The 25641-nt window shown below is 38.8% G+C and overlaps 2 protein-coding genes across 5 annotated transcripts; both read left to right on the plus strand.

The window, feature by feature from the left end:
* Positions 1 to 212: 212 nt before the first annotated feature.
* On the plus strand, positions 213 to 2009 carry LOC111074344 (prisilkin-39). Of its 2 annotated transcripts, XM_022367084.2 has the most exons (4): positions 213 to 334; positions 398 to 503; positions 580 to 906; positions 1506 to 2009. In XM_022367084.2, exons 1-4 carry the CDS (start codon positions 311 to 313, stop codon positions 1526 to 1528), a joined length of 480 nt encoding a protein of 159 aa, XP_022222776.2. In that variant the 5' UTR covers positions 213 to 310; the 3' UTR covers positions 1529 to 2009. The 2 variants fall into 2 exon arrangements, with proteins under 2 accessions (XP_022222776.2, XP_022222775.2); XM_022367083.2 differs by lacking the exon at positions 1506 to 2009 and having other exon boundaries at positions 580 to 1209.
* Positions 2010 to 8038: 6029 nt separating this feature from the next.
* On the plus strand, positions 8039 to 25360 carry LOC111082100 (RYamide receptor). 3 transcript variants are annotated; one of them, XM_041594614.1, is made up of 8 exons: positions 8039 to 8404; positions 19745 to 19994; positions 20443 to 20645; positions 22187 to 22335; positions 22436 to 22557; positions 22644 to 22870; positions 22961 to 23152; positions 24357 to 25360. In XM_041594614.1, exons 2-8 carry the CDS (start codon positions 19922 to 19924, stop codon positions 24864 to 24866), a joined length of 1476 nt encoding a protein of 491 aa, XP_041450548.1. In that variant the 5' UTR covers positions 8039 to 8404; positions 19745 to 19921; the 3' UTR covers positions 24867 to 25360. The 3 variants fall into 3 exon arrangements, with proteins under 3 accessions (XP_041450548.1, XP_041450549.1, XP_041450550.1); XM_041594615.1 differs by lacking the exon at positions 8039 to 8404 and adding an exon at positions 8617 to 8700; XM_041594616.1 differs by lacking the exon at positions 8039 to 8404 and adding an exon at positions 13629 to 13673.
* Positions 25361 to 25641: the final 281 nt, after the last annotated feature.

The raw sequence follows: 25641 nt of genomic DNA on the forward strand, positions 1-25641 counted from the left end.
TGGAAGGTGGCGGTGGTGGGGTTGGGTTCGGGTAAGTCTTTGTTTGTCTCTGTCTCTGTGTGTCGGTATCGTTGGCTGTATCTTTGTATCTCTGCTAGAGGGGGGAGGGTAAGCGCGCGACTTGAAGTTTGAGGAACGTAGCAACTCAGCCGTAAAATGAAAAATATAAATTGGCCTCTCCGTCTGAGAAGCAGAATTATTTAACGTACAACAGTCGCTGTGAATAGACGTTGTCTTGGCTACCACTTTGGCCAGCTCTCCGAATCCAAATAAGTTCCTTTTTTTAGCAACACACAGAAAACGCACAAAAATGTTCAAGCTGTTTATGCTAATGGTGAGTGTTTGGTGGTCCAATTTGTTTGTTAATTTCCATAAACAAAAAGCTGTTCTCTGTCAGTGCTTGATGGTGGCAGGAGCCAGAAGCTTAAGCCCGCCTGCCGCACAGGTGGGTACAACCAGGACCACCGGAGGTGATTTGGCCACGGCAGAGACCTCGGCAAAGTGTGAGTGGTAGATCTGGAAAAGCTGCGCATGAGAGTACTACAGATATTTTATTCTTTAACCACTCCTTTTGTTTAGTTTTGAATCTTTTTGGTGGCGGCACTGGCGGATATCCAAGCTATGGCTATAATTATCAGCGACCAACGACATATCCTGGCTATAATTATGGCTACAACAACAATGGATATTACGGCAATTCAGGCAGCAATTATCCGACGCCTGGCAGCTATTATCCCACTACAGGAGGCAGCTATTATCCCACTACAGGAGGCAGCTATTACCCCACCACTGGAGGCAGTTACTATCCAACGACTGGCGGCTATCCGAATACGGGCGGCAGCTATTATCCCACAACAAATATCCTGGGCTCACAAGGAGGCTATGCCGGCTATGGCGGCTATGGAGGTAATGGCGGCTTAAGGCAATATTCAGGCTATTTGCAGCGCGACTATCAGGGCCAAAGGAATCGTGGCTATGGCTACTATGAGAATACAGACCGTTTGGGCCTGCCAGAGCATCGCCAGCAGTCGCCAGATCGTTCTTATGGCTACTCTGGCTATGGTTCAAGCAATGGCTCTGGTTCCAACTATGGTTCCTCCTCGTATCGCGGCTATGACTAAGTATCTTTCTGTGTGATATGTCATTTGTCGCCTTGTTATTGCCTTTTGTTATATATTTTAATAATCTCTTAATCCTCTCTTTCTCTCTCTCTCTCTCTTTCCACTCTCATTTCATTCTATAACAATAAAACAGAATGTGCTACTAATTTAATGTTTGCTTATAATTCATTTTGTTGCTTGTCGTAAAACATTTAAATTACAAACAGATATGCCCAATTGCACACTCAAAATGTGTTCATTTGTCATTCATTCATTCATTCACTCATGCATTAACTTGTTTTGCTGTATCTCTCAGATACAGTTGCCGCCTTAAAGTATCTTATGGTTTTTATGTGTGCAACTCTTTTTAATGCCTTAAACCCCTCTACTGTTATTATTTTTCAGGCTACAGACAGACTTACGGCTAAGAGCAAAAACCTTTTCAGATGTAACGCTCCAGCACGCCCACAAAATCCACACATACAAAAAAGATCGTAAAACTTTTATAAACAATTTATTAGCAACTTCTTGTACGGCAAGAAAAAAAAAAACGAAGAACTTCAACATCAGAAACCTTTGGAATTTTTCCAACCCACATCTACGTCAAGTTTTTACTGGAGAGATCAGGTTTTCTTCTTGTTGTTTTTTTAAATATTTTTTTGCATTTTAAGTAAAGTCATGTTTATGTTATCCCTGTCCTTAACGCCCACCCACCGCTTGCTCCACCCGCCGCCTCTCGCAAATGCAGTGAAGCTGAAGTTTTCCTGGAAATTTCGCCTTGCGGAAAATGCATTCCGGACGAGCATGTGGGGCTGCTGCTGAGAGGAGAGAGCAGAGCTATTTGTGATAAGCTAATAGATTTCTCTTGTTAAATAAAGCTATATTTATGCAAGGATTTACGAGTGTGTGTGTGTGTGTCTGTGTGTGGGGTAGGGGTTCGAGAAAAATTAATTTAACGAACACAAGACCCGGAGGTTATAAAAGCAAAAAAAAGGATTTCCTTTGGAAAGGAAGGCTTCAAGATTGACCTTTTTGCAGCAAAGCTGCTAAATATTTGCAAATTTCCAAGGAATATATATTTATGAAGTTTTTACATTAAATGTTCATAGAAACTTATTCACAATGAAAAATAAAATATGGTTGTAATATATTCTTCTTTTTATTTGTGCTAAATTCCCATACAATTTATGTGGAAAATTTTACTTTAATTTAAATTTTACTCCGAGAACAACATTCTGGCCAAAACAACTCTTCGGCCAAAAGAAACATTTTAGAGAAAACAATGGGGAAAATGTTGATCAAAATGTGTTTTGAACAAGAACTCACCAACTTCTGGCAGATTTCTGGCAAATCACAAAAATCCAAACATTAAAAAGAATTCCACAGCAAATAAAACTGAGTTTTGTTTTTATATTTTTGGGTAATTTTCCTTTCGAGCAAGAACGACCAACACATATGACAACACTTCGAAAAGGAATTCTACATTCATTTTCCATTCATGTTGTATTTTATTTTCGTGTTAGTTCCATTTGAATGCGCAGCTTCCTTCCGTGCAGTCATAAAAAAACGAACAGAAGAATCCGAAACAAAGATACAAAGCCTCTGAGGTACCAGAGATAAAGCTACATAATTTGATGATGCGCATGAAATGCTACCGAAGAGCACGAGTATCTTTGCGGGGGAACAAAGCTATGGATACCCTTGAAAAACGTTTTTACAGATATAAAGGGGTACATACGAGTATATTTATGAGAGAAATTTGTATTTGAAGGGGCAAAGTCGCTTTTGGCACCCAAGAAAATTATTAATTAATTTTATTTATATATGATAGAAATCACATACAAGATTGATTTTAATATACTCTGAACTAAAAAAAAGTATATCCACTAAGAATAGTATTGTCAATTATAATATAATTATAATTTTCCGATTTTTTTTTAAATATTTGTTGTGTTTATTTTGTGAATATCTTTTTTCCCCACAAGAACTTTTTGTTTCAGTTATTGTAAATGTATATACCACAGCTATATCATATAGTAATACGATCGTGATAGTTCCGATCTGCTACTTTAAACTTAGGGAAGGATAAATACACACAGCAAAAACACTTCAACGTAAGAAATTTCCTTTCTGGCTGGCAAGCACCTCAACAGGCACGGAATGCCCTTCTTAATGGGTAAACAGTTCGTAAGGCATATTTGTATATCTGCAAATTGTTTAGAGTAACAAAAAAAAAACAACAAGCAAGCGGCGATTCCGTAGGTCATTAAAGAACTGAATATTATGGCATCAAATGGAATTGAGCGAAAAATGAGTTATTTTTTCTTTTTATTATTTCTGCTGCTGTTTTTTTATTTGGATCTTAATTCATTTTTCAATGTTTGTTATTGCCCCCAGATGTATGTATGTACGATACACGATGCTGTGCTCTACATTAAAGGCAAATAGAAATAAAGAAATAATTAAAGCGCCCCGCACGCGAAAAACTACAATAAATAAAACACCACTGAAGCCGATAAAAATACATACATACATATATCTGCGGGGAATGGAATTATTTATTTGCCAAGCGGCTTCAGATTAAATGCCGAACGGCCGACTGCCGCTGCATCACGCGTTCAAAATCTAATGTTAACAACATTTTAATTAACGAAACGAAGCCCTGGGCTGGGCTCCATAAACAACAACAACAATAAATAATGCAAAAAATAATTGCATATAAATGGATAAATGGGAAGCCAAAGCGGCTTGGACTCTGAACCAATATTTGCATGGCATATATTTCCGTATTTAGGTATGCAGGGAAAAGTATTACAAAATTTGCAAACTTACTGTCCACGCAACGAATACAACTCCGTAAGCCTCTAGAAGGCCTCTTCTAGAGGTACTCCACAAGGTAAAGGTCCCTTTCGTTCCTACTTCACCTTTTTCAGCAGATCTCACGAGCAAGAAGGTAGCAATAATCTCTGCTCCCCAGCCTTTGGACACGCCGATTAAACCGATTACTGTATCCGCATTGATCCCAAAGACTATTTTAAGTCCATTTAAATACATATTAAAACTGCTTAAAACATATTTTAAATATAATTTTAAGTCCTTAAGTACACATTTCCCAATCTCAATTTTAAGAAAGCGCCAAAGGCCAACTTGTGAAAATTTACTGCAGCCAAACCACAGCCCAAAAGCTGCTTCCTGTCACGTTCTTATCTGCTGCTTTAAGAATGGAAGAGGGATGGGCAAAATGAAAGTAAAATGGCGAAAACTTTTTCATGGCAGTCCATAATTTGCAGCAGCTGCTGCGACGGCTTCTGGTTGTTGCAGCCGCCCACACCCAGGCGAGAGTGTGGTAATTGCTTCAACGAACTTCAAACTGCAGCTCAAATTGTGTATGAAGCTGGCGCCAAGTACAGGACCCTCACGACTCGAACGAGTAATTCTCTCAAGGAAAAAGTTTCTTCAGAAAAAAGCATAAATAAGCAATAAAATGTATACGAATTCCGTTTTCCAACGAACTAGTTAAAGGAATCCTTCGTCCGTCGTTATCCTTATCATCCGTTATACCTACAGCATAAATTAAGTTGGCAGAAAACTTGACATTCAGCCAAATGAGAGGCTTATGTTTTGTTTTTTTTTTTGTATCTACAAAAAGAGGGTCTGAAAATTGTGTGCCTTAAATTTATGATAATCCCCAACTCTCAAGGGGTTAAGCGACATTCAATGCGCAAAAGGTTAAAAAGCAATTTAAGCATACCATTTCCTAGCATTTTTGTAGGTCTCCAGAGCGTATGCTTAATATTGATGAATAGCTATGAAAAAATAAATATTAAATGGCACTTTTCAAACTCTATTAATGCGTCTGGAAGAAATACAAACTCTTCTCTATATTATGGCTAAAAGAGAACTCCTAATCTATTAGCATAGCACACACCTTCAAAAAAAAAAAAAAAGTTGTGATATTTACGGACAGTTGTACCCTCTACCCCCATAACATACTCAGATACGAATCGAACTGATAATCAACAATTAGCTGCTTTTTGCTGGCTTTTGTCTCAATTTTTGTGTGAGATATTTTGATTTGATTCCCCAAGCAAGTTCCATTTATATGGCATGCTTAACCAATTAACACCACCCCAAAAGGGGCGCCACGTGCTTGAGCTTCCCCAGCATGCCAAAGTCCATGCCGAAAAGAGACTGGGAAAATTTAAAGAGAAATATGAAATATTTCTCTGCAAAATAAACTAATGATAACTTTAGCACGTGCCATCGTCGCATCGCATTGCTTCATCAGACGGACGGAAGCCAGACAATAAATGATTCAGAATCATTATCATATTCCCATTTTTGTTTTGTTTTGTTTGATTTTCCCATTAACAGAACGCGGGAGAGCGAATGTCTGCATACTCAATGGAATCGATTTAAAGGATGTAAATCAAAAGCCAATCGCTTGTTAACATTCGCTTTCTGCAGCGATGCGGAATTTATGCATAAATGCATTTAATTATAACAATACAAAAAATGGCGAATCCAAATAAAATTTAAGTGGAACTCTGAGGGGCATAAAACCCATTTTGTGAAATTTTTCACTTGAGTTTTTTCATTCAGGAAGAGGCGGCCATCAAAAGGCTCATTTCGCAAGTCAAATAATCAATGAAAAGACTCCCCCCGGAGACAGGTAAATCAATCAATTTATTGAGCATATATACATATGGGGAGAAAATTTATCTGTGTACAGGGGACTGCCGTGATGCTCAATGATTGAGCCAATGAAAATGTTTTTGGGTTAAAATTTCCCGAGTTGCTATAAAATAAAGTAGAATAAAACCAGTCGAAACGTTTGAGTGGTAGGCGCACGTTTCTGGACACGATGATACCCTAAGGTGCTAAGTTTATATATAAATATAAATCAATCAATATAAATCGGTACTCGACAGTGCTTTGCTTTGCATACTGTTCGAAGGCAGGTGTTCAATTATCCAAGCTTGTAGATAACCTATTTTGCCTTGTAGTAGATAAGATAATTCTTAATGATATTGCATTTTTCTGAATAATTTCGTGATTTTAATTGGCGGCATCTCTGGAGTGTAAAGACTCTGAGATCAATACGCTAAATGGCAATATCCACTCCCATATTGATGCTGATCAAAAATATATATGGTATAGTGTTTCGCTTCTACATCGAATATACCCCTTGTACTTGAGTACCCTTCGAGTATCGTCTAAAATAAAGTAATAATTTAATTAATTAAGGAAAAATTAACAGAGTGTTCTGGCCCCAAAGACAAATACCAGTTTCAAAGTTTTCTATAGCTTCAATGATAATGCGAAATTTAAGAGTTAAATTAGTTTGAATCTTTAATTCAATTCACATGGCAATGCTAATGGACGCCATGATGCCACACCAGCAGCGGCAGCGGCCGACACTGTTTGAATAACAATCTTAAGTATTCTTCAATATAGTAGCTGTGTATCTGGTGTATTACACATTTATAAACTATTTTGTATCCGTTAATTGATTGAAGATTGGAATGGGAAAAATGTTTGTACAAACTTTTGACTGAATATTCGAATATCGAGTTCTCGGGTAATTGAGAGGCAATTAAATTGATTACATTGCTGTAGGGTACTCGGTGGGGCATTGAATTCTATTATACACTGAGAAAAGGCAGGAAAAGTGAAGCTCTTTTTATTCAAAGTTTAATTAAATTTAATGAATTTCTGGTGCAAAGAAGAATGCTGCAGGGTGAATATTGTCCCTAGAAATACTCTTGATAGTGTGTTGCCTTTAATTCTCTTAATGTTGCCTCAATTTGTCTGCCCTTTTGTGACGGTCAATGGCCCCAGGTGTGTGTTTGTTTGTGGCACATTTCTTCTATGAATTTTCCCCAATTTCTTTGTTATTTTTGGTCCTCACTCATTTGCCTTTGGGTCGTGTCTATGCGATGGACATTCATTGTTCGTTTGGGTTACAAAATTATGTGTCAATGATGGACACATTGTGTTGCCAAGGCCCAGACCTTGTAACCCATATGTGTCTGCTTCAAAGGCCATGGTACCTAATATCCTGTGCATGTTTTTGGCAACCGGAATGTGCCTTCTATATAGGGTGTCTGTCGCCTAAATCTATGACCAATAGAAGAGATTGTTTGTATTTGCCCTAACAATTTGTTCTTTAAGGAAAACTTTTGTGTAAACTTTTGCACTTGAATTTCCATTGGTTATTTTCTGAGAGTGTATAATGTCTACGGTCTGTCTGCCACTGCTGCTGCTGCATCGGTGGCTAAAACAAATTAAACATTTAATTACAAGTATTTAGCCAAACGATTAGCCAAGAGGGAGTGAGAGCTACATGGAGAGTGTCTGGGAGAGAACTCGTGCATGGTGTCTGGGAGAGATAACAATAATGATAGATACCAAATACTCGTACGCGTACTTGTATCCATTAAAAATCCACTAGTCACACACATTTAATCTAATATTAAATGGCAATTGCCACAATCGAAACTTTCACTTATCTTCGCATAATCAAAGTTTTTTTTCCCCTCAGGTAATCAGTAAGTAAATATCCACACACGATAAAAAAAAAACAGTTAACAACAGACACGCCCCAGACTCCCGGCCTGGCCTGGAAATTTGCTGTTTGGATTTTTTGTCTATTTTTTTTTGTTTATTGATTAAGATTTTTTTTTGGGCTGCACCTGAAATTTCTTGTGTGGTGGTTCCCACTCCGCGCATACGTCAGAGTTCTTATAAAAAAAATACGCGCCTGCCCCTCTTTATATCTGTGTATCTGTGCTGTGCCAGAGTAACTGTGTATTTGTATCTGTGCGTGTGTGTTTTGGGGTAGGGAGGGCATCAATGGCAAGCCGGCACGAAAAGAAAACACAAATTAACAGGCAGTGGAGCTGCCATCAGTTGGTTCCGTGAGCTTTCATCGTGCGGTTGGTTCTAGTGGCTCGCGATCGAAAATTTGTGTGTCTCTGGCAAATATTCAATCGAATTTCCGCCATTTGGCATTCGACAGTCGTCGACATTGGCTGCAATTTACGCTTAAATTGATAATAAAATAAAACACATAAAAACAATACCAGTGAGCGCGAGTGAAAATTAGTTTAATGAAAAACACATTCGACAGTGTGAACATTCAGATACGATTTCTGTGAATTTTCGTAAGCCGAGGAGATCATTCAAAAGAGTGGAAGGAATGGAAATAACCAAATGAGAAATTCATTCAATAATTACAATAACATTTAAATCCAACGGCAAAGTAATTAATATTTTATCCAGGCCAGTAAACAAAAAAATAAGTAAGAATGTGTTACGACTGAAAGATATCCCATATTTCGGAATGTATCTTAAAATCTTCCTTTCCCCTTTTCCCGTATGTAGATTCCTAGGATTTACAAGTGTTATTAGAATTTATTTTTCTATCTTAAATATATTTGTAATTTCTGTAGAAAGATATTCTGAAAGATATGACTAACGTTTCTTTAACGTTTTCTTCTTCCTGTTTCAAGCCGTCTAACGTACGCATAAACCCTTGTAAACCACAAATACCTCGTGTATCTATAGTTAATTTATATGAATGGATTTCCGTAAAATGGTAAAACAGCCATTTTCATTACAATTAAATGCATTTACATGCAACACAATAAGCATATTAAATACTTTTAGAAATGGTGATGGGGGGCCACTTATTGTTCATTCAATTCTCGCATAAAAGACACATACAAATCTATTTAAATGGTTCAATTTAAAGCCCATTTTAGTGGAATTTATGAAGGAATTTTGTGTGCAGCCGTTATCACGTGGATGTACAGTGTAGCGGCAGAGTGTTCCCCTTTAGAATATTAAGTATTTTTTGCTGTGTTTACTTGCGATAGCCAAATATTTGCATAGCGGATGTTTCCTGTGGGTTTTTGGCTCTCCCACTTACCTGTAAATAAAAAGCCGCATGAAATAAAGTTGCATAAATATTTCAGTTCAATTCAAACAAAAACAGAATGGAGGAAATGCTAATTGAGATGAGAATTCTATGAAAAAGAGAAGCAATGCGGATTTCCCTTGACTGTAAGACAATCTTGACAATCCTTTCTTATTTGCTTTGTTGAAGTATCTCAAAAGTCAGCCAGGAGTATCCGAAAAGTCAGCTGCAAGTATCTCAGAAGACAGCTAAAAGTATCTCAAGCACACAGCCACAAGTATCAACAACAGTCAGGCACGAGTCAGACCAAACTCAAAAGCACACAAAAGACAGACAGTAGCCATTTTGATTCCCTGTTGACTTTGCCAGTGCGAGTAGCTCTTCCGTTAAAATGTTGTTTTTTGACATTTTCCACACTTTTTCACCTTTTTTTTTTCCTGATAAACATGTTACATTTACTGTTCCTAGGCACTGCGTTGCCAGGACAAGACCAACAGCACGAGAATTTCCATTAGAGTTGTAATTGGTTGTAGCTGGGTGTTATTACAAATGCAACAAGGCCCCAAAGGTGTGTTAATTTCCCCAAAGACAAAATCAAATAAAAGAAAATAATAAACAGTGTAACCATCTTAAAGGCTGCCTCCTGCCTCCTTCCAACACAAACCCAACTGGGGGGTTATGTAGAATAAAAGAACACATACAATATTTTTCCACACAAAGCAAAGTCTTAATGGAAGCAGGAAAAGGGAAACGAAAGGTTTCCATATAATTAAAGTTTATAGTTCTACCATTAATAATACATATTCGTGTACGTCAAAGGCTGCTTCTACTGTATGTTTCCCATTAAATATTTAAACAAAAAGTTCAAAGCCCGCAAAGGATACACGGATTCAAATGGATTTTTCTTGTCATGTTTTGGCCCTTTTTCTAGCTTTTATTCTCTGCACCGAATGTTCGTTTTGCTTTTCTTAAATATTAAGGTATATTTTCTCTGCCTTTTGCTGAGGTTTTTTTTTCTGGTAATTTAATTGCTGTAAAACCGCTAACTGCTAACCCAAGCGATGGGATCTTCTCTCTATCTCTCTCAAGTGTTTTTGATGGAATACACTCTCATTAGCACACATTTTCCAGAACAGCAACACGACCAATTTCCCTGGCATATCGCATAACAGAATTAATTACAATTATCCATCATGGCTTGAAGGTACATAATTTATGCTGCTGTTATGCCCCAGAAAGTCCATGGCTCTTGGCTGTAAATTATTTCAATTTACGCAGGTAATATTAATAAAGTCGACTTATGGGCGTTTGAAATTAACGAATTCTGGCTGGAAAAATCGTTACAAGAAAAAGGTGACTTTTTTGCAAACAATGCCTGTGTATTTTTCCTTTGATGTGCCTGCCTGTGTTTCGTTTTTTTGCTGTCTTTGTTCCAATATTTCGATATGTTTAGTATTGTTATGGTTCGGTAAAGAGAACCCCTTGTTTCTTGTTGCTCTTTTTTACTCCAGCACCTGCAATGGAGCTCTGTACAGGGCTTCTGATGCGCTTAATTGTACCCTTGGGGATGGGAATGTTGCTCTTCTTAAGGCAGCATTTAGGACTTTGTTGTTCCACCGATGGAGGGGACAACAGCAGCCTCCTTCGCTGTCATTGTTCCCCTTTGAAAAGGTCAAGGAACAGCTGGAATTTGTAATGGCAAATGCCATTTGCCATGAATGCGCTCCTGCAAAAATTAGCTTCAACTTCAAATTGAATCGAAAGCGTGGAGGGCCCATGGCTCGGCTTGAGATTGTTTTTTCGCGGGTCGCTGAACGTTAGTTCAAGATGTTTGTGGGTTATTACAGGGAATGTCCTCTCAAGGATGTGTGTCGATAAGTTGCAAAGTGTAAAGAACTTTCAAGGAGTTTAAATGTTAAGTGTTCAATGGCTTAAAGGCTCCGCAATTAAGGCAAAGCGATTACGTTTGGATACAATTTTGAAAGGTTTTTAAATGATTTATAATTACATCAAAATTTAATGGTTCGATTGTGGCAAATTCCCTGAACAAGCGACCAGCGAGAGTTGTGGCTAATTGAGCAGAGCACCTCTGTAAGCCAGAGGTAGAGTGAGGGAATGGAATAGAAGATAGGAGGAGCGGCGAACACTCTCATGAGAGGACATTAACAAAGGAACTGCGACGGCAGCGATCCAGCGCATGTCCATGAGATCACCGACTAATTACTGGAATGGTAAATAACGTAAAAGTACTGACAGGCGGTGTCCGGTGCCTTAAAAGGAAGCTACCGACAGCATAAAGGCACTGGAGGGGAGTGGAAGTCAGGCAAGCAGGGTGAAGGACAGTTTTGAATTCGGTGTTAGCAATACGCACTCTCTTGAGAGCACAGTCACAATGGAACTGGGAAGGCACCGAAAATTCTCATGAGTGCACAAAAACAATGGAGCTCGTCCTTGGCCGGCAGCGACTCGCCAGGAAATGGATGGAAGGCAAACTGTGAGGAATCGGAAGGCAAACTGTGAGGCATCAGAAGGCTTCTTACAAGGGTAAATTAAGAGGAGCATAAAAGCTTATTCACAATAAAAAATTCTCTAAAATTTTGACATTTTCAGTACTTTTGATTAAAACAACTCTTCTCACAACTTTTCTACAAGTTTTTCACTGCAAATTTTGTTTCTCGTTTTCTGCCTTAAAATTTTCATCAACAGAAAGTCACATATCTCATACTCTGCTGCTGATGCCATCACGCACTCAGCCACGTAAATATTTTCACATGTTTTCCGAGTTGTTTTTTTTCCATCACTCGTTGTTGACTTTTATTGAAAAATTGTGTCATTTTTTTGCGTGTTTTCACGCTTTTCCAAAAGAAAGAGTTGGCAGCAGCATCCCCCCTACGCTTATGAAAGAAACTCTTAGCTGAGGTATGCAAATTTCCGAAGCCATAGAAGATTTCTGCGCAAAGCCAAGAAAAGCTCATGGGTGGGGGGAAAGTAAAAAGAGGACGGTGAAAAATATAACAATTATTTGAACGTCTTTTGACATTTTTCCACAAATAGAAAGTTTTCCCTCCGCCCGCTTGTCCATTTCAAGTCTATTTTTAGTGTTGCATGGAAATGGTTGAATTTTCATCAATTGAAGAGGGAGAAAGAACTTTTGCTTTAAATCCTTGCTAATGAGAAACAAAAAGCTGCAAATTGATTTTCTTACGAAACACAAACAAACGAATTTTGCGCTCAAGCGGAGGAGATGTTATGAAAACAATTCAACAGCCAACATTCGGAATTAATTATGACAAAATTTGTTGACACTTTTTCTGGGAAATGATGGACGGAGCGTTAATCGGTATTTGCATATTGATTGAGTTTTTGGTTAAGATATCAGAGTGTTTCTAAGGATATTTTCCATAATTTTCAGCATTTTCGTTAACAATAAATCACACACCTGACTGGGCATACATATATACTCTGGCAAATGAATCCATTAATCATATTGAATTATTCATCTCCAATTATTGCCAGTTTGGATTGTTTTTTTCTCAAGATTACAACATTAAATATTTATGGTTGATCCCCACATGACCCTCCCACAACAACAATGTCATCATTGACTAGATTTGTGGTATATATATATCCATCAGTTAGTTGTAGACTTTGACATTGAATGAGAGAGTCGGGAAGGGGGGAGCATTCTATAAATATTCAAAGCATTCATCGGACAAACAATTAGTTTCCATTGAATATTTGATATATTTCAGCCGCAGACGTATCTGTTTTGGTAGAGAGACTCATTGGGCTGCTGCTACCTGACAAATTGATACATCTTTTGTGTCCTTCGTGTCCACGTGCCACTGGGGAGTGATTCAAATTGTTCTTTTTTTGCAACTGCTGATTAACTTGATTTATGTCTGCCATTGGCATTGCAATGTCTGTCTGCTCGGAACGCTCCTCCACTGTTTGCTCTTTTGACTGCTCCTCTGAGGCATGAAAAGAGCCTTGAACTGCATTTCAATAGCTTCATCAAGTGCCTAGCGATGCAAGTAATGTTCACATCGGTCGATATGCAAAACTCAAACCCAAAAGGCAATCCGCTCCTCTCAAATAAATTGAAATCTCTCTCTCTCTCTCCCTCTCTCTGGAATCAAGAGATTATTGGAAAATAATTTGACAAATTGAGAGTCTTGAGAATTTGTACATTTGCTCAGGCGATTTCCTCTTGATGGTTGCTGGAACTTTAATTGCATTTTCCAGCAGCATATGTGTGGTGGTGAGTGGCTGATTGGCATTTTTGTGTATTTTTGATATGATTTTGGCACACTTGGAATTCATTTCATTTGAAATACATCAAATGCCAGTCAAAAGGAGGTGGAAAAAGAGCACAGGAGGAGGTACACAATCTCTGAGCTTGATGGAGGCTCTTTTATGGGGCATGAGCCATGTCAGGAATGTCTGAAGCAGCCCTCATGCTGGCATTCAAATGAAATCAATATTTACAAGCACAAAATATGTTTCAATCTAATCATCCACTCAACAGCAGGAGCACATTTTGCACCTGCCCACGTGGGCAGCAAACCAAATTATACCCAATACCAGAGCCCGAGCACCAACTAGAAGACCGCCCAAATCGAATCGTCAGCCAAGAACGGGAGTTCGTGAAGGTGGTGGCTAGACTAGTTAATACCTATCCCTGCGTAACCCTAAAACATAGCTATCTATCTCTCTCTGCCTCTCTCTATTAATTCCACTTTAAAGACATCTAAAAAGGCATCAAAGTGGTAGCCAATTCTCCCTCTTAATAAACTCACATAATATGGTTCCTTCATTTAGGTATTTTGGATTACCATATGTTCTTGTGTGTTCTTCGATGAAAGTTTTGCAAATTTCGCTAGAAAAAAACCCTTTTTATTCATGGGTCTTTCGCCTTTCATTGGTCTTCGAGGGTGAGATTGTGGTTTGATGTAAAAGTGTGTGAAAATGTGGTCTGGGAGTTTGGAAAAACGTGATCTGCTTAGAAAATTTCGAATAAATAAAAACCAAAACCAACCGAAAGGGGGACCACTTCATTTATGGCATGAAACGTGCCAAATATTTCGTTTAAAATAGTTTCAACATCATAGCACATGGTAGATGGAAGCTTAGACGACATTCCTACAGAATCTGTGGGTTCAATGAGCTGTACGATGCTGCCACTCAATGTTGATTTATGGTCTATGGGGAATTCAACTGCTAAAATGCCACGGCTGACATCAATCATAAATCAAACATTAAAGATTATCTGTTTTCAATTTCCGACACACATTTGCTGACACAACATTTGAATACATCAAGGAAACACCCGGAAAATATATCTGTTGTGACACTTTGACTGAAAACGTATTTTAATTCTCATTCAGAGAACTTCCGTAGGTGAAAATGGAAGCCTGAGCACACGGTCGGGAAGTTCCTGATGCCAGGTGCCGGAAAACATTTAAAGCTGATGACATGGAAACGTTAAAGATATTTTGAAACCCGTGGGGAAACTGAGAGGAAAAAGCCTTAACCACCAAGCCAAGGAGTACTTGGAATTTCAGCAATATTTGTTAAGGAGATTCCACATAAGAAAAACCAAGGTTTTTCCTTGAATAAAAAACACTCTTTTAATTGGTTATTACATTTCCTCTCTGCCTAATTTTTCACTTAGCTTCATCAGCATAAACTTTGTTGCAGCAAAATGGAAATGAGCATCATAAATTTATAGGGCAAAAATTCTTCATTTTTTCTATTAAATTTTTTTTTTTTTTTGGTTTTTGTTTTTGGGGGCAAGGCAGGCGCAACCTGTTTGACGTTGAACTTGAACAAGTTTGAAGTGCAACTTGTTGTGTTATTAACGTGACGCCAGTCGAGTGCCCACGACTTGAGTTTTTCCCTCGATTTTCCTTAACATTTCCTTCGCTTCGGCTCGCATTGCTCCTCGTGTATGTCGCTCGGTTTTTGGGGGGTTCAACAGTTGTGCGCCGAACCAACTCCTGCCAAAAAAACAGTTGATAAAGGATACTCGTACAGCAAGGACTACATTTAGGAGAAACGCTTCACATGCAACGAAAGTGAAAGTCTTAAAAGCGCAAAAGTGAAAGTGTGAGAGTGCTGCAAAGTGAAAGTCTTGACTGCCAGAAAAGCGTTAGATTCAAATACAAAGATAGTGCAGTGTTGCCGCCCCCAAGGGGCTGTGTTCTGGCAATTAACTAAAACTCAAATGAGTGTGCAATAAGGGATTCGTTTGATGGTAATCCCTATTAGAAAGTGCGTGTGTTTCCTTCCTCATCGTTTTTGGTATCCATCCTACTCTCTGCTAACAGCACAGCAGAGCACAGCACCTGCGGGTAACATTCACATTTATTACAATTATATTAATCCCCCACCCACCACACACACACACAAAATGTGTGCCAAAAATATCCCCACTCTTCTGCGTTGGTTTCTGTTTCTAATTCTGTTTCCGCCTTTTCCATTTTCCTTCCTTTATTTATTTTCATTGTGTTCTCTGTTTTTTATTAGATTAGAATTGGGATTAAAGTTGGTTTCGTGCTGTGTGAGAGGCAATAAAAACAGAACATTAATGGCTTAAGAACTAAGAACTATTGATGGATAGGGTAGGCCTTACAGATAGATGCTTGAGAGGCTGTGAAAAATAAAGAAAATGAACAGTAATTGGATAAAATAACAGCGAAGAAGAAATTCTATATTTTGCGTATAAAAAGGTCTAGACACTCATGAATCTTAAAAACTTTTTAATTACTTTCTCTCGTGGGAGTTTATAAAATATATGTACTTCAAATAAAATTCCATATCATGAGAAGGGAGAGGAGAAATTCTTAGGAAAGAATAACCATAAAGTTGAAGGTTTGATCAGTGTGGATATCGAAAGAAAGAGCTTTAAAATACATAGAGAAACGGCTAAAAAAAATAAGTCACGGTCTTCGTGAAATGCATAAAAAACTGTCGTAAAGGTTACACGATTTTACCATATTTAATTATGCCACAAAAGTGTACAAAAATTGCTTAATTTCTTTGCCCAAGTAGACGCCTCCACAATTGTAAACCCAAAGCAATCGCGAAGCTGCCACGTGTCCTAAAAATCACTCCCTCCTAGGGGCACTTTTTAAGAAAATCCTTTCCTCTGCACTGCACCCGATGGTCAGAAATAATGCCATTAACAAATTTGCAAAAGATTTCATGCTTTGCTAATTTTCTGGAAAGGACCTTAGATCACCACATACCATAATTTGGGCTGTGCGAAGTATGCCCACAAATGGACAGGATATTATGGGAACAGTAATGAGAGACTGTTGAACTTGTCCCTTTTGATGGATACTTTTAGTAGGGAGATTGCAAAAGGGCAGAAGGTAGGAACAAACCTTAAAAAGGACAAGCAAAGTCTGCGAAAAGTCTGGTGGGCAAAAAGTTGTCCTGCATTCTATCAACCAGCTTACAATGAAGGAATGGCTGTTGCCATTCTCAACAATCTTGGCCAGCGATTGTGGTAAGCATCTTATCGCAGCAATTCGCATAAATTAGCCAATATTTTGTCATCAAATAATTTACCTGCTCTATTGGGAATTACATTTTTTATGTATTTTTAATGGAATTTCACCTGCTCCTTTGTGGATTCTCCTCCTCTGGTACTCATTTTCATCTTCTTATGCTGCTTTTTGCGGTGTAAAATACTCAAGTGGCCAGCAATTTTATAATAATTGAAAGAGGGACAGACAGGACACTGTCTCACGGGAATAGTAAGTGGCTCAAAAGGAGTAAAAGTTGGTCGGGAAAAAAGACTTTCACAAAAACCACTGGAATGAAATGGAGCTAAAAATAGAACAGAAATGTCAAACCACAGTAAACACAGCAAAACAAAGGCAAACAATTAAGAAATGCTGAAAAACTAAGTTTCGGGTAGTAAACTTTGATGAAGTGTGGAATTCTGTTTGTGCCGTTACCTACTGGGGGGTTTGGCCACTTTGTGGTTGAATGTTCAGCATTCGGAATGCGAGTAATAATTTAAATATCTGTAGTTGTTTCAGGGTAACTTAGAAATATGACTTATGTGAAATGTATAACTAAAATTTTGTAGAGCTTATGCGTAATATGCGTATATACAAGACATTATCTTGACTTATTTATACCTCATTGATTGCTGTTGTTACTCAATTAATTTTTTATATTTAATATACATAAATACATACACAAAAATAGGCTTAATTTAGATCATAAATAGATTATAGTTTATACCAAAGTTAAGTATAAATCGTATATTTTTTGTTTGTGTTAAATTATGTACGAATTGTAATTGTAAATTGCAAATTGTAAAAGACGTTTTTGTTGGAAAATCTCAGTGAATATTTTGTAAGTTACTTTAATTAACGAGTCCCCACTATGACCCCATTGACCCCCACATTTAATGGAAAGCATTGCCCTTAAGCTTTTCTAATTACAATTGAAGCCCAAAGACACTGTGATTATTTACTTATTTAAGCATAGACGGAGACTCCACCGGCAACCATTCTCCATGCTCCCCAAAGACCCATCAAAGACCAGAAAGCGTCACAATTGACTCTTACTATGTCGTCTCCGACATGTCGTCTATGTTTAGGCTTAGAGTCCAGAGTCCATTGGCATTGTAAACAAAGAGCATCCTGAGAGACACGCTTAGTTCTTAAGCTGCCCAAACCCTCCGAAAATTGCCTACAGTTTGCTCTTTTATTGGACATATCTAACCCCATTCCCATTGCCATTCCATGACTTCCTTTTTATTTTTCATTATTTTTTTGTTGCCTTTTGTATTGTTGTTTTTATGCAAAGGGCAGCAGTGGGAGCCTTGTCTAAGCCTTGCGACATAATGTGGCTCGATTCCAGCTTATGTGTCGTATGTGTTATTTAAAAAGGAAAAGCCACCCAGGGGGGTGACATTTTCATATCACATCAGCCACTGAGATCGTTCTTTGGCTCCGGTCTCTGACATTTGACGGCGTCAACACACGTTTTCCCAATCTAATATGAAACTTTCACTTTGATGTACCATCTAATAGGATACACTTTTAATATCATTCGGCTGCTTGAGCATCCATCAAATTCCATTCAAATTTTTTAACTTTTTGTGATTCAATGCGAAGGAGGCGGACACAGGTGAGGACCTGTGAAGCGACGATAAACGTGCTACGAGTGAAGTCAAGTGTCTGTGAAATTCAGAAATTAATTGTTGACATGAATCTTTCGTTTTGGTTGCTTTGTATTCAAGTGATTTTAATTGGGGGAAAAAAATACTTGAAGATGTCTTGAAATGAGCCTGAAGTTGACCATCGAAAATTGAAGCGCAAGCCAAACATCACAAAAGAACAAGAGATTTCTTCTTTGACGTTAATTAGAAAATGTGGCCACAGACTAATTGCATTTTCTGACTGGCGAGCTTAAACGGATTGTTGGTTTTTCCATCTGATACTGGAAAATGTTATGCCACTTTTTGCATAGTGGTAGGGGCAGAACCCCGCCGCCACACATGTGGTCTAGCCATGTCGGAGCCTTATACCTTTCACGGTGATGCAGCGCCAGAAACAGAATAAGTTAGTGGCCTGTGGTGGCAAAACACTCAACGGAAAGAGCACTCCACACAGCTTCACTCGTAGTTTGTTTTTTACAATGGAAAAAGCTCATCTGCAGCGTATCGGATTAGGACCTAAGCTGCCATATTATATCCAGCTTTGGTTGAGCTACGGTAATGGTTCTAATTTTAGGATTGTAGGTGGCTTTTGGGGATATACAGAAGAGGCTAGAGGAGGCGAATGCCAAATCCAGGGAGGGGTAATAATTTCTGTAAAAATATCACCACATATTGTATGTTAGAAGTTGCACCCACAAGGGAAATGGAGTACAATTTATGCATGTATGCTCTTATTAAATGTGGTATTCAGCCTGTAAATTATGGAGAGAGTGGAGTAAAAGGAAACCAGGGGAGTTTATGATTTGTGGGACTAGTGGAAGGGAGGAAGCTTTTAGCAAGCATAATTTAAAGCAGGGTAATTGAGCCGCTAATTTGTTATAGTTTATGCGCCATCCTGTAGTTTTACCCCCCAGGCAAACACAATGCTAATGCCAACAACAATTCTGTATGGGAAATAAAACATCCATTTAGTTGCCCAATTAATTAACAAGTCTATCAACCATGATGTTGACTCTTTGGTGAATAAATTAACAAGTCGCCCGGCACAATGTTAACCAACCGATAAATGGGCAATAAAACCCAAATGAGACTCTCATTTTCGGTAGATTCATTGAACTTTTTGTGAGTGTCTCTGTATTTTAGGTCCACTCTAAAAATGCAAACCAAACGAAGCAACAAAAACACATTTTATCGTTGGAAAACTATTTTCCAGAGAGGAAAATATGGACAAAGCTCCCACACGAATGAGGATTTTTCACTTTCTCTATTATTAAATGCAAACCTTTCACTTGATAAAGTCGACAGGTGAAAGGTACCTGAAGCATTATTCATACACGTCCACCCACGCTGAGAGTGAAAAATGTGCTAGAATGTTGAGATTGTTTTTGTTTGCCATTTTTAAAATTCAGTTTCAGATAGTTTCAGTTTCGCATAAAAAAACTCTTTTGAAAATGAACATTGAATTAATGACTGCCCATTTTATTTGCCTTGGAAATCGATTGATTTTTACTGGAGTTTATTTTTGCCTTTCCTTTGCAGCTTGCAGCAATGATGATGAGACCATCCATAAAATGCATTCCACAGCATAAATAACCCCAAGAGCTAAGCGACAGCAACAAAGTTGCAGCTGAGAAGGGAGATCACATATTTTCTTAGGGAATACAAAAAAAAAACAAAAAAAAAACAAAAAGGAGAAGAAGAAGAAAACAAAGTGCCATGGCCATGGAACTAATAGAGCAGGAGCCACGCATAGACTTTTTGCCGGGGGCCGAGGAGGAGGCAGAGTTTGGTAAGTACCTAGCTGCATCCAACATTAATCCCTTCGGTTCCTTGGGCCCTTGACATGACGTGTCTAATCAATCAAAAACATTCCAGAGTTTAGCTGTTGTTTTGACAGTTCGTCCGTTGGCCGTTGGCATTATTCATGGGCTGAGCAAGAAAGTTTTCCGATTTAATAGAATTAATTTCAGTTGATTGAGAAAGGTGACTAAAGGCAAGCAAATACTCTGTTTTATTCAACCACCCACACCTACAGTTGACATACAAGTAATATCGTACTACAAATTCAATTTCCTCGAGTGTAAATCATTTCACCATTGACTGACAGACTGACAGATGACACTTTTATTAATCTTTCCACTGTCAGGGACATACCAAACCAATTAGGGGACAATTTTCTTACAACTATTCATCTTCTCTTCGCCCAATATTTTATTTTATTTAATTGTATTTTGCAGAACGTTTGTATGCCGCACCTGCAGAAATTGTGGCATTGCTGTCCATCTTCTATGGCGGCATCAGCATTGTGGCTGTCATCGGGAATACCCTGGTCATTTGGGTGGTGGCCACCACAAGGCAAATGCGCACCGTAACGAACATGTACATTGCAAATCTGGCATTGGCCGATGTGATAATAGGACTCTTTTGCATACCATTTCAGGTGAGTTATGGTGTGCGCATTGTTTTACTGGCATTTTAGGCACATTTCATTTTTGGGACCAAAAACGCACCCATACGCAACGATGGATTTCAAACTTGAATGATTTTTATCCCCCAGCAGACTGACACTGCGCGCTGACGCACACTCTCAATCGCGTGGGCATAAATCACGCAAGCAAATGACATTAGCCTGATTTTCATTTATTTACGACATACAGACATCAGACAGACGGTATAGGTACATAATCCACACATACACACAAGCACAGCAGGACCACAGGGATGGCATAATCGTGCATCAATTTAATTTCCGTTCATGTTTGGATTTAGAAAGAGCCTCTTCCGATTCCATTCCATGGGCCGCAACTCTCATCCAGTCCCAACTATGTATGATAATGGAATATTACCTAGCACTTGAAAGTTTAATGCGATTTTTGGTTTATGTGTTAATGGGACTCGCATTCATCGACATAAAGTGCTAAAAGCCAAGTGGGTACAAAATGTATTGCCAGGCAATTGAAAGCAAATTAAATTTGTATTATATGTAACAAATTATTTTATGTTGGATAACTCTGCTCTGTTTTGTTCTGTTTGGTTTAGACAAGAGCCATTACCTAGGAGTATTTTTCTATCGATAGGACTTGGACGTGGAATGGGAAATAACCCATTAAGCCCTTCGAGACATAAAAGAGGCAGCAGCTTATGCTATGTTCAAGAGAAATTATTATCATGCAAATACAATATTTGTATGCAAAAAGTAATTGCATATTTTATATACGAATTTATGCAGAATATTTACTATTTATTCAAAGCACGTTTTCAAGGCAAACTTCGAACGACAAGGAAATGAAAAGATAACAAGCTAACTTGATGGAAAGTGCCGCAGATGAATAGGTACAAACTGGTTGATAAAATTTTATTTATTGCATCTGCTGTCGATGGGTAACTTTAGGTATAATTTATTTAAAATTTTGGTAGAATTTAGACCTGATTTTTAATCGGTATTTTATGCATATTTTCGACCAAAAAAATAGGCATAAACTTACAGATATTAATTCTCAATGTACAGCACAGCACATCACTGCTAAAATATATTGAAATCGATTCTTCACAAACTCTGGCGGTAGTTTCTTTGTGTTCCCCGCTTGACAATTCAGTGGGTACGTTTTTCGCAATAAATTTTCATTAATTTGGTAAACTACATACGAATGAGAAGCGCTGCCAGCGCTATTGCCATCAATAAGCTGGGCGAAATGATTGCAATTTGGCTGGGACACAGCAAGGACAAATATCCGGATCAACTACAAAAACATAGTGGCACCCACTCGCACAGAGTTTGGTAAACACGAATTAGAGCAGAAAAACAGCAGTGATTTTGGGGAAATGGAGGAGAGAGAGAGAGAGAGATAGATGGCGATGGAGAGACGAGCCAATGGCTTCATTAATGATGTTTGACCCTGTGACTGAGCGAAAATTTTCTGTCTGATTTCATCATCCCACAACGCACTCATTGCTCTACTTTCCTGTTTTCCCCCATTACAGTTTCAGGCGGCTCTATTGCAGAGCTGGAATCTGCCTTGGTTCATGTGCAGCTTCTGTCCGTTCGTACAGGCGTTGAGCGTCAATGTGTCGGTGTTCACATTGACCGCAATTGCCATAGATCGACATCGTGCCATCATTAATCCACTTAGGTAAGTCTGTCTATAATATTTTCCTTTTCTTTTTTGTTTTTTTTTTGTGGGAGAAACACACAGAAAACACTCATTAAAAATGGCCTCCTTACGTTTGCAGGGCACGTCCTACGAAGTTCATATCAAAGTTCATAATTGCTGGAATTTGGATGCTGGCTCTGCTCTTTGCCGTGCCCTTTGCCATTGCCTTTCGCGTGGAGGAGCTAACCGAAAGGTTTCGTGGTAAGTCATACTCAATTTGCATAGGCTAAGGCTAAGGCTAAACGGCACCACTTAATCTCGTTTCTTATCACATCCACCTCGTATAGAAAACAATGAGACCTTCAATGTGACACGAAACTTTTGCATGAACAAAAATCTATCGGATGACCAGTTGCAAACATTTCGATATTCTCTGGTTTTTGTCCAGTATCTGGTTCCATTTTGTGTCATCAGCTTCGTTTACATTCAAATGGCAGTGCGATTGTGGGGCACGAGAGCCCCAGGCAATGCACAGGATTCACGGGACATAACACTGCTCAAAAACAAGAAGAAGGTAGGAGAGCAGCTCGGCTCTAATTTCCTTTTCAATCTGAAACGCTCTTAGACTCACACTGTATATGTCTCGTCGCTTCTGCCATTGCAGGTCATCAAAATGCTGATTATCGTTGTGATTATCTTCGGTCTGTGCTGGCTACCGTTGCAGCTCTATAATATACTGTATGTGACGATACCGGAAATCAACGACTATCATTTCATTAGCATCGTTTGGTTCTGCTGCGATTGGCTGGCAATGAGCAATAGCTGCTACAATCCCTTTATTTATGGCATCTACAATGTGAGTTCTGGTTTGTGATTTCTCATTTGTGATTTGTGTCCCCTGATTTGCATTTGTATTTGTGTGTGTGTGTGTGTTTGCTCGCTCTGTGATTTGTGGCTGCCTGGACCCAGGGGCCTTGTTTAGGTTGGGTAAACACTAGAGGGAATTGATCATAAAATAGCAATAAAAGTGGTTCTCAGTTTGCTACAGGTTTTTGGCCTTAAGTGGGGTTTTGCTATTGTCTGGCGTTTATTGGGGTTAAACATCCTTTTACAATGGATTTCCTTTCATCAAATTATCTGCCAAGACCAAAATTACACAGGGATAAATGCACTCACAGTATTCTCACTCGAAAACCATTTTAATATCGATTCTTCCCAATACCAAAAGCAGAGAGGAGGCAAAACCTAAAATGAAACTCAAAGAACGAATGAAATGAATTTCTCATCATTTAAATAAAATTCGTAATAAAATAAACATCCCGGCTGCCGTCAAAGAGCTCCCCAAAACAACCCACAATTTCCCTAATGAAAATGCTGCATTCGCACTAATGAGAGTTTATTTTAAATTCATTTTCCTTTTCAACTTAAAAATCGATTTTGCTTTGACATTCGATTTTTTTTTTGCTTTTTTTTTTTGCTGATTTATTAGCATGCCATCCAACTTTTTCCTTTTTCTTTTTATTGGCAATTTTCTTTGACAAAAATAACTTTGGCGTTAATAGCGAAAAATACTTTGTCAAAGTTAATTAAAGCCACGTTCCACTGTAGCCCATAAATAAACACCTACAGTCGTCTTAGCCGCAAAACGAACGACTTGCGGGTAGGGGGTGAGACAGACAGAAATCCACAAAAATCGCAGGACTAGGGAAAATCAGCCAGGCAGCCGTAAAAGGAAAAATACGAATGGAAAACCCTACGGCTGTGTGCGCTGTGACACTTAAATTGTCTGTGTGAAAGATATGTACATAGATTTGGAGCGGGATCTACGAAATGCTCATAAACTTTGCCTCCTGCTGAAAACTTTTGTCAACAAATATTCTATTCTTACTGTCAGCCAAAGACAAATGGAGTGGAGTGCTTTTTGGGTGAGACAGGAGGTGGCTCTCATAGCCTACATTCATTAGCCAAAGAGGCTGCTGGCACTGCTTGAGGGGAGCGAGGGGGGCACTGATTCTTTTGCGTTTTTTTTAATAAACCAAAACTTTGATTTCAATTTGCAGGAGAAGTTCAAGCGAGAATTCAATAAGCGATTCGCTGCCTGCTTTTGCAAGTTCCAGACGAGTCTCGACGCCCACGAGCGTACCTTCTCGATGCACACGCGTGCCAGCTCCATCAGGTCCACTTATGCCAACTCCTCGATGCGCATACGAAGCAATCTGTTTGGCGGCGGCGCCGGTCGTGGTGGCGGTGCCACTAACAATGGCATCAAAAATGGTTTGCATTTGCCACGAAATGGGATTCAAGGCGGCAACAATGTCAGCCTGCTCTGCAGCCAGAACAACAACGGAGGAGGTGGAGCAGGAGGAGCAGGCAGCGCACACCATCATCATCATCATCAGAGCGTGGTTACCTTTGTTGGTCCATTGGTTCACGGTGCTCCAGGTTCAAGTATTGGCTCTATGCCGCCATGGCGACGGAACAACTTCAAGCCTTTGCATCCGAATGTCATCGAGTGCGAGGATGATATGGCGCTCATGGAGCTGCCATCGAACACGCCACCCAGCGAGTAGCTAAACGGCAAAGTGGATTCGCGGAGGGGCTGCAGGGCCAGCTGCATTTGCGAGCATTGCGATGGTTCGTGCATTCTCGGCGAGGTGGTAACCCGTGTCCACTTGCCGCTGCAGCAGGAGAGTAAGGGATCAGCTCTATGGGATCAGCTCTAAGATGGTTTTTATACTCTTAGGGATGGAAAGATATTGGTATCTGTGATTTTTGTCTTAATGAATTGTGATTGCGAGTCCCCTGGATAATGATGGCTCCAAGCGGATTTGTGTTGATTGTGTGGGTGAGTGTGGGTGGGGCCTGTACAGTATTATAATTATGGAAAACTTGTCAACTACAGCTAAAATTTACGTTCCTTAAAGCACAACATATACAAACATTATGTAGACTTTGCTTAAAAACGATATCGATTGTTTATTACTTTAAAGCTTTCACCAAATCAAATTTGAAATGAAATACGTACCAACTAATTATGTAAACAGAGCTCGCAAATAAGACTCAAAATATTTAAACAATACGGTCTATAAAACACCCAAAAAAAAAACCAAATTGAGTCGAAAAAAAACACGAAGAGAGAGAGGGAGAAAAGTAGCCGATCTTACAATAAAAAATGTTTATTTTTTCGGAAACTAAAATTATTTGCGAGCTCCGATAATCACCTAAAAACAATTAAGATTAGCATTTAAATTAAATTATTGAAATCCGATTATATGTATATGTATCCCCGTGTCTGTATATATGTATGCGTGTGTGTACAATATTTTTCATTAAACCAAAAAAAAA

The sequence above is a fragment of the Drosophila obscura genome, unplaced genomic scaffold (assembly GCF_018151105.1).
Source record: "Drosophila obscura isolate BZ-5 IFL unplaced genomic scaffold, ASM1815110v1 contig_30, whole genome shotgun sequence".
Lineage (NCBI taxonomy): Eukaryota > Metazoa > Arthropoda > Insecta > Diptera > Drosophilidae > Drosophila > Drosophila obscura.

Excerpts from the sequence above, each read along its gene's own strand:
- LOC111082100 (XM_041594614.1), top strand. The coding sequence starts at position 19,922 with ATGGCCATGGAACTAATAGAGCAGGAGCCACGCATAGACTTTTTGCCG. Across the intron at positions 20,646-22,186 it reads TCTTTTGCATACCATTTCAG|TTTCAGGCGGCTCTATTGCA; the intron begins GTGAGTTATGGT and ends CCCCCATTACAG. Across the intron at positions 22,336-22,435 it reads GCCATCATTAATCCACTTAG|GGCACGTCCTACGAAGTTCA; the intron begins GTAAGTCTGTCT and ends TTACGTTTGCAG.
- LOC111074344 (XM_022367083.2), top strand. The coding sequence starts at position 311 with ATGTTCAAGCTGTTTATGCTAATG. Across the intron at positions 335-397 it reads TCAAGCTGTTTATGCTAATG|TGCTTGATGGTGGCAGGAGC; the intron begins GTGAGTGTTTGG and ends GTTCTCTGTCAG. Across the intron at positions 504-579 it reads GGCAGAGACCTCGGCAAAGT|TTTTGAATCTTTTTGGTGGC; the intron begins GTGAGTGGTAGA and ends CCTTTTGTTTAG.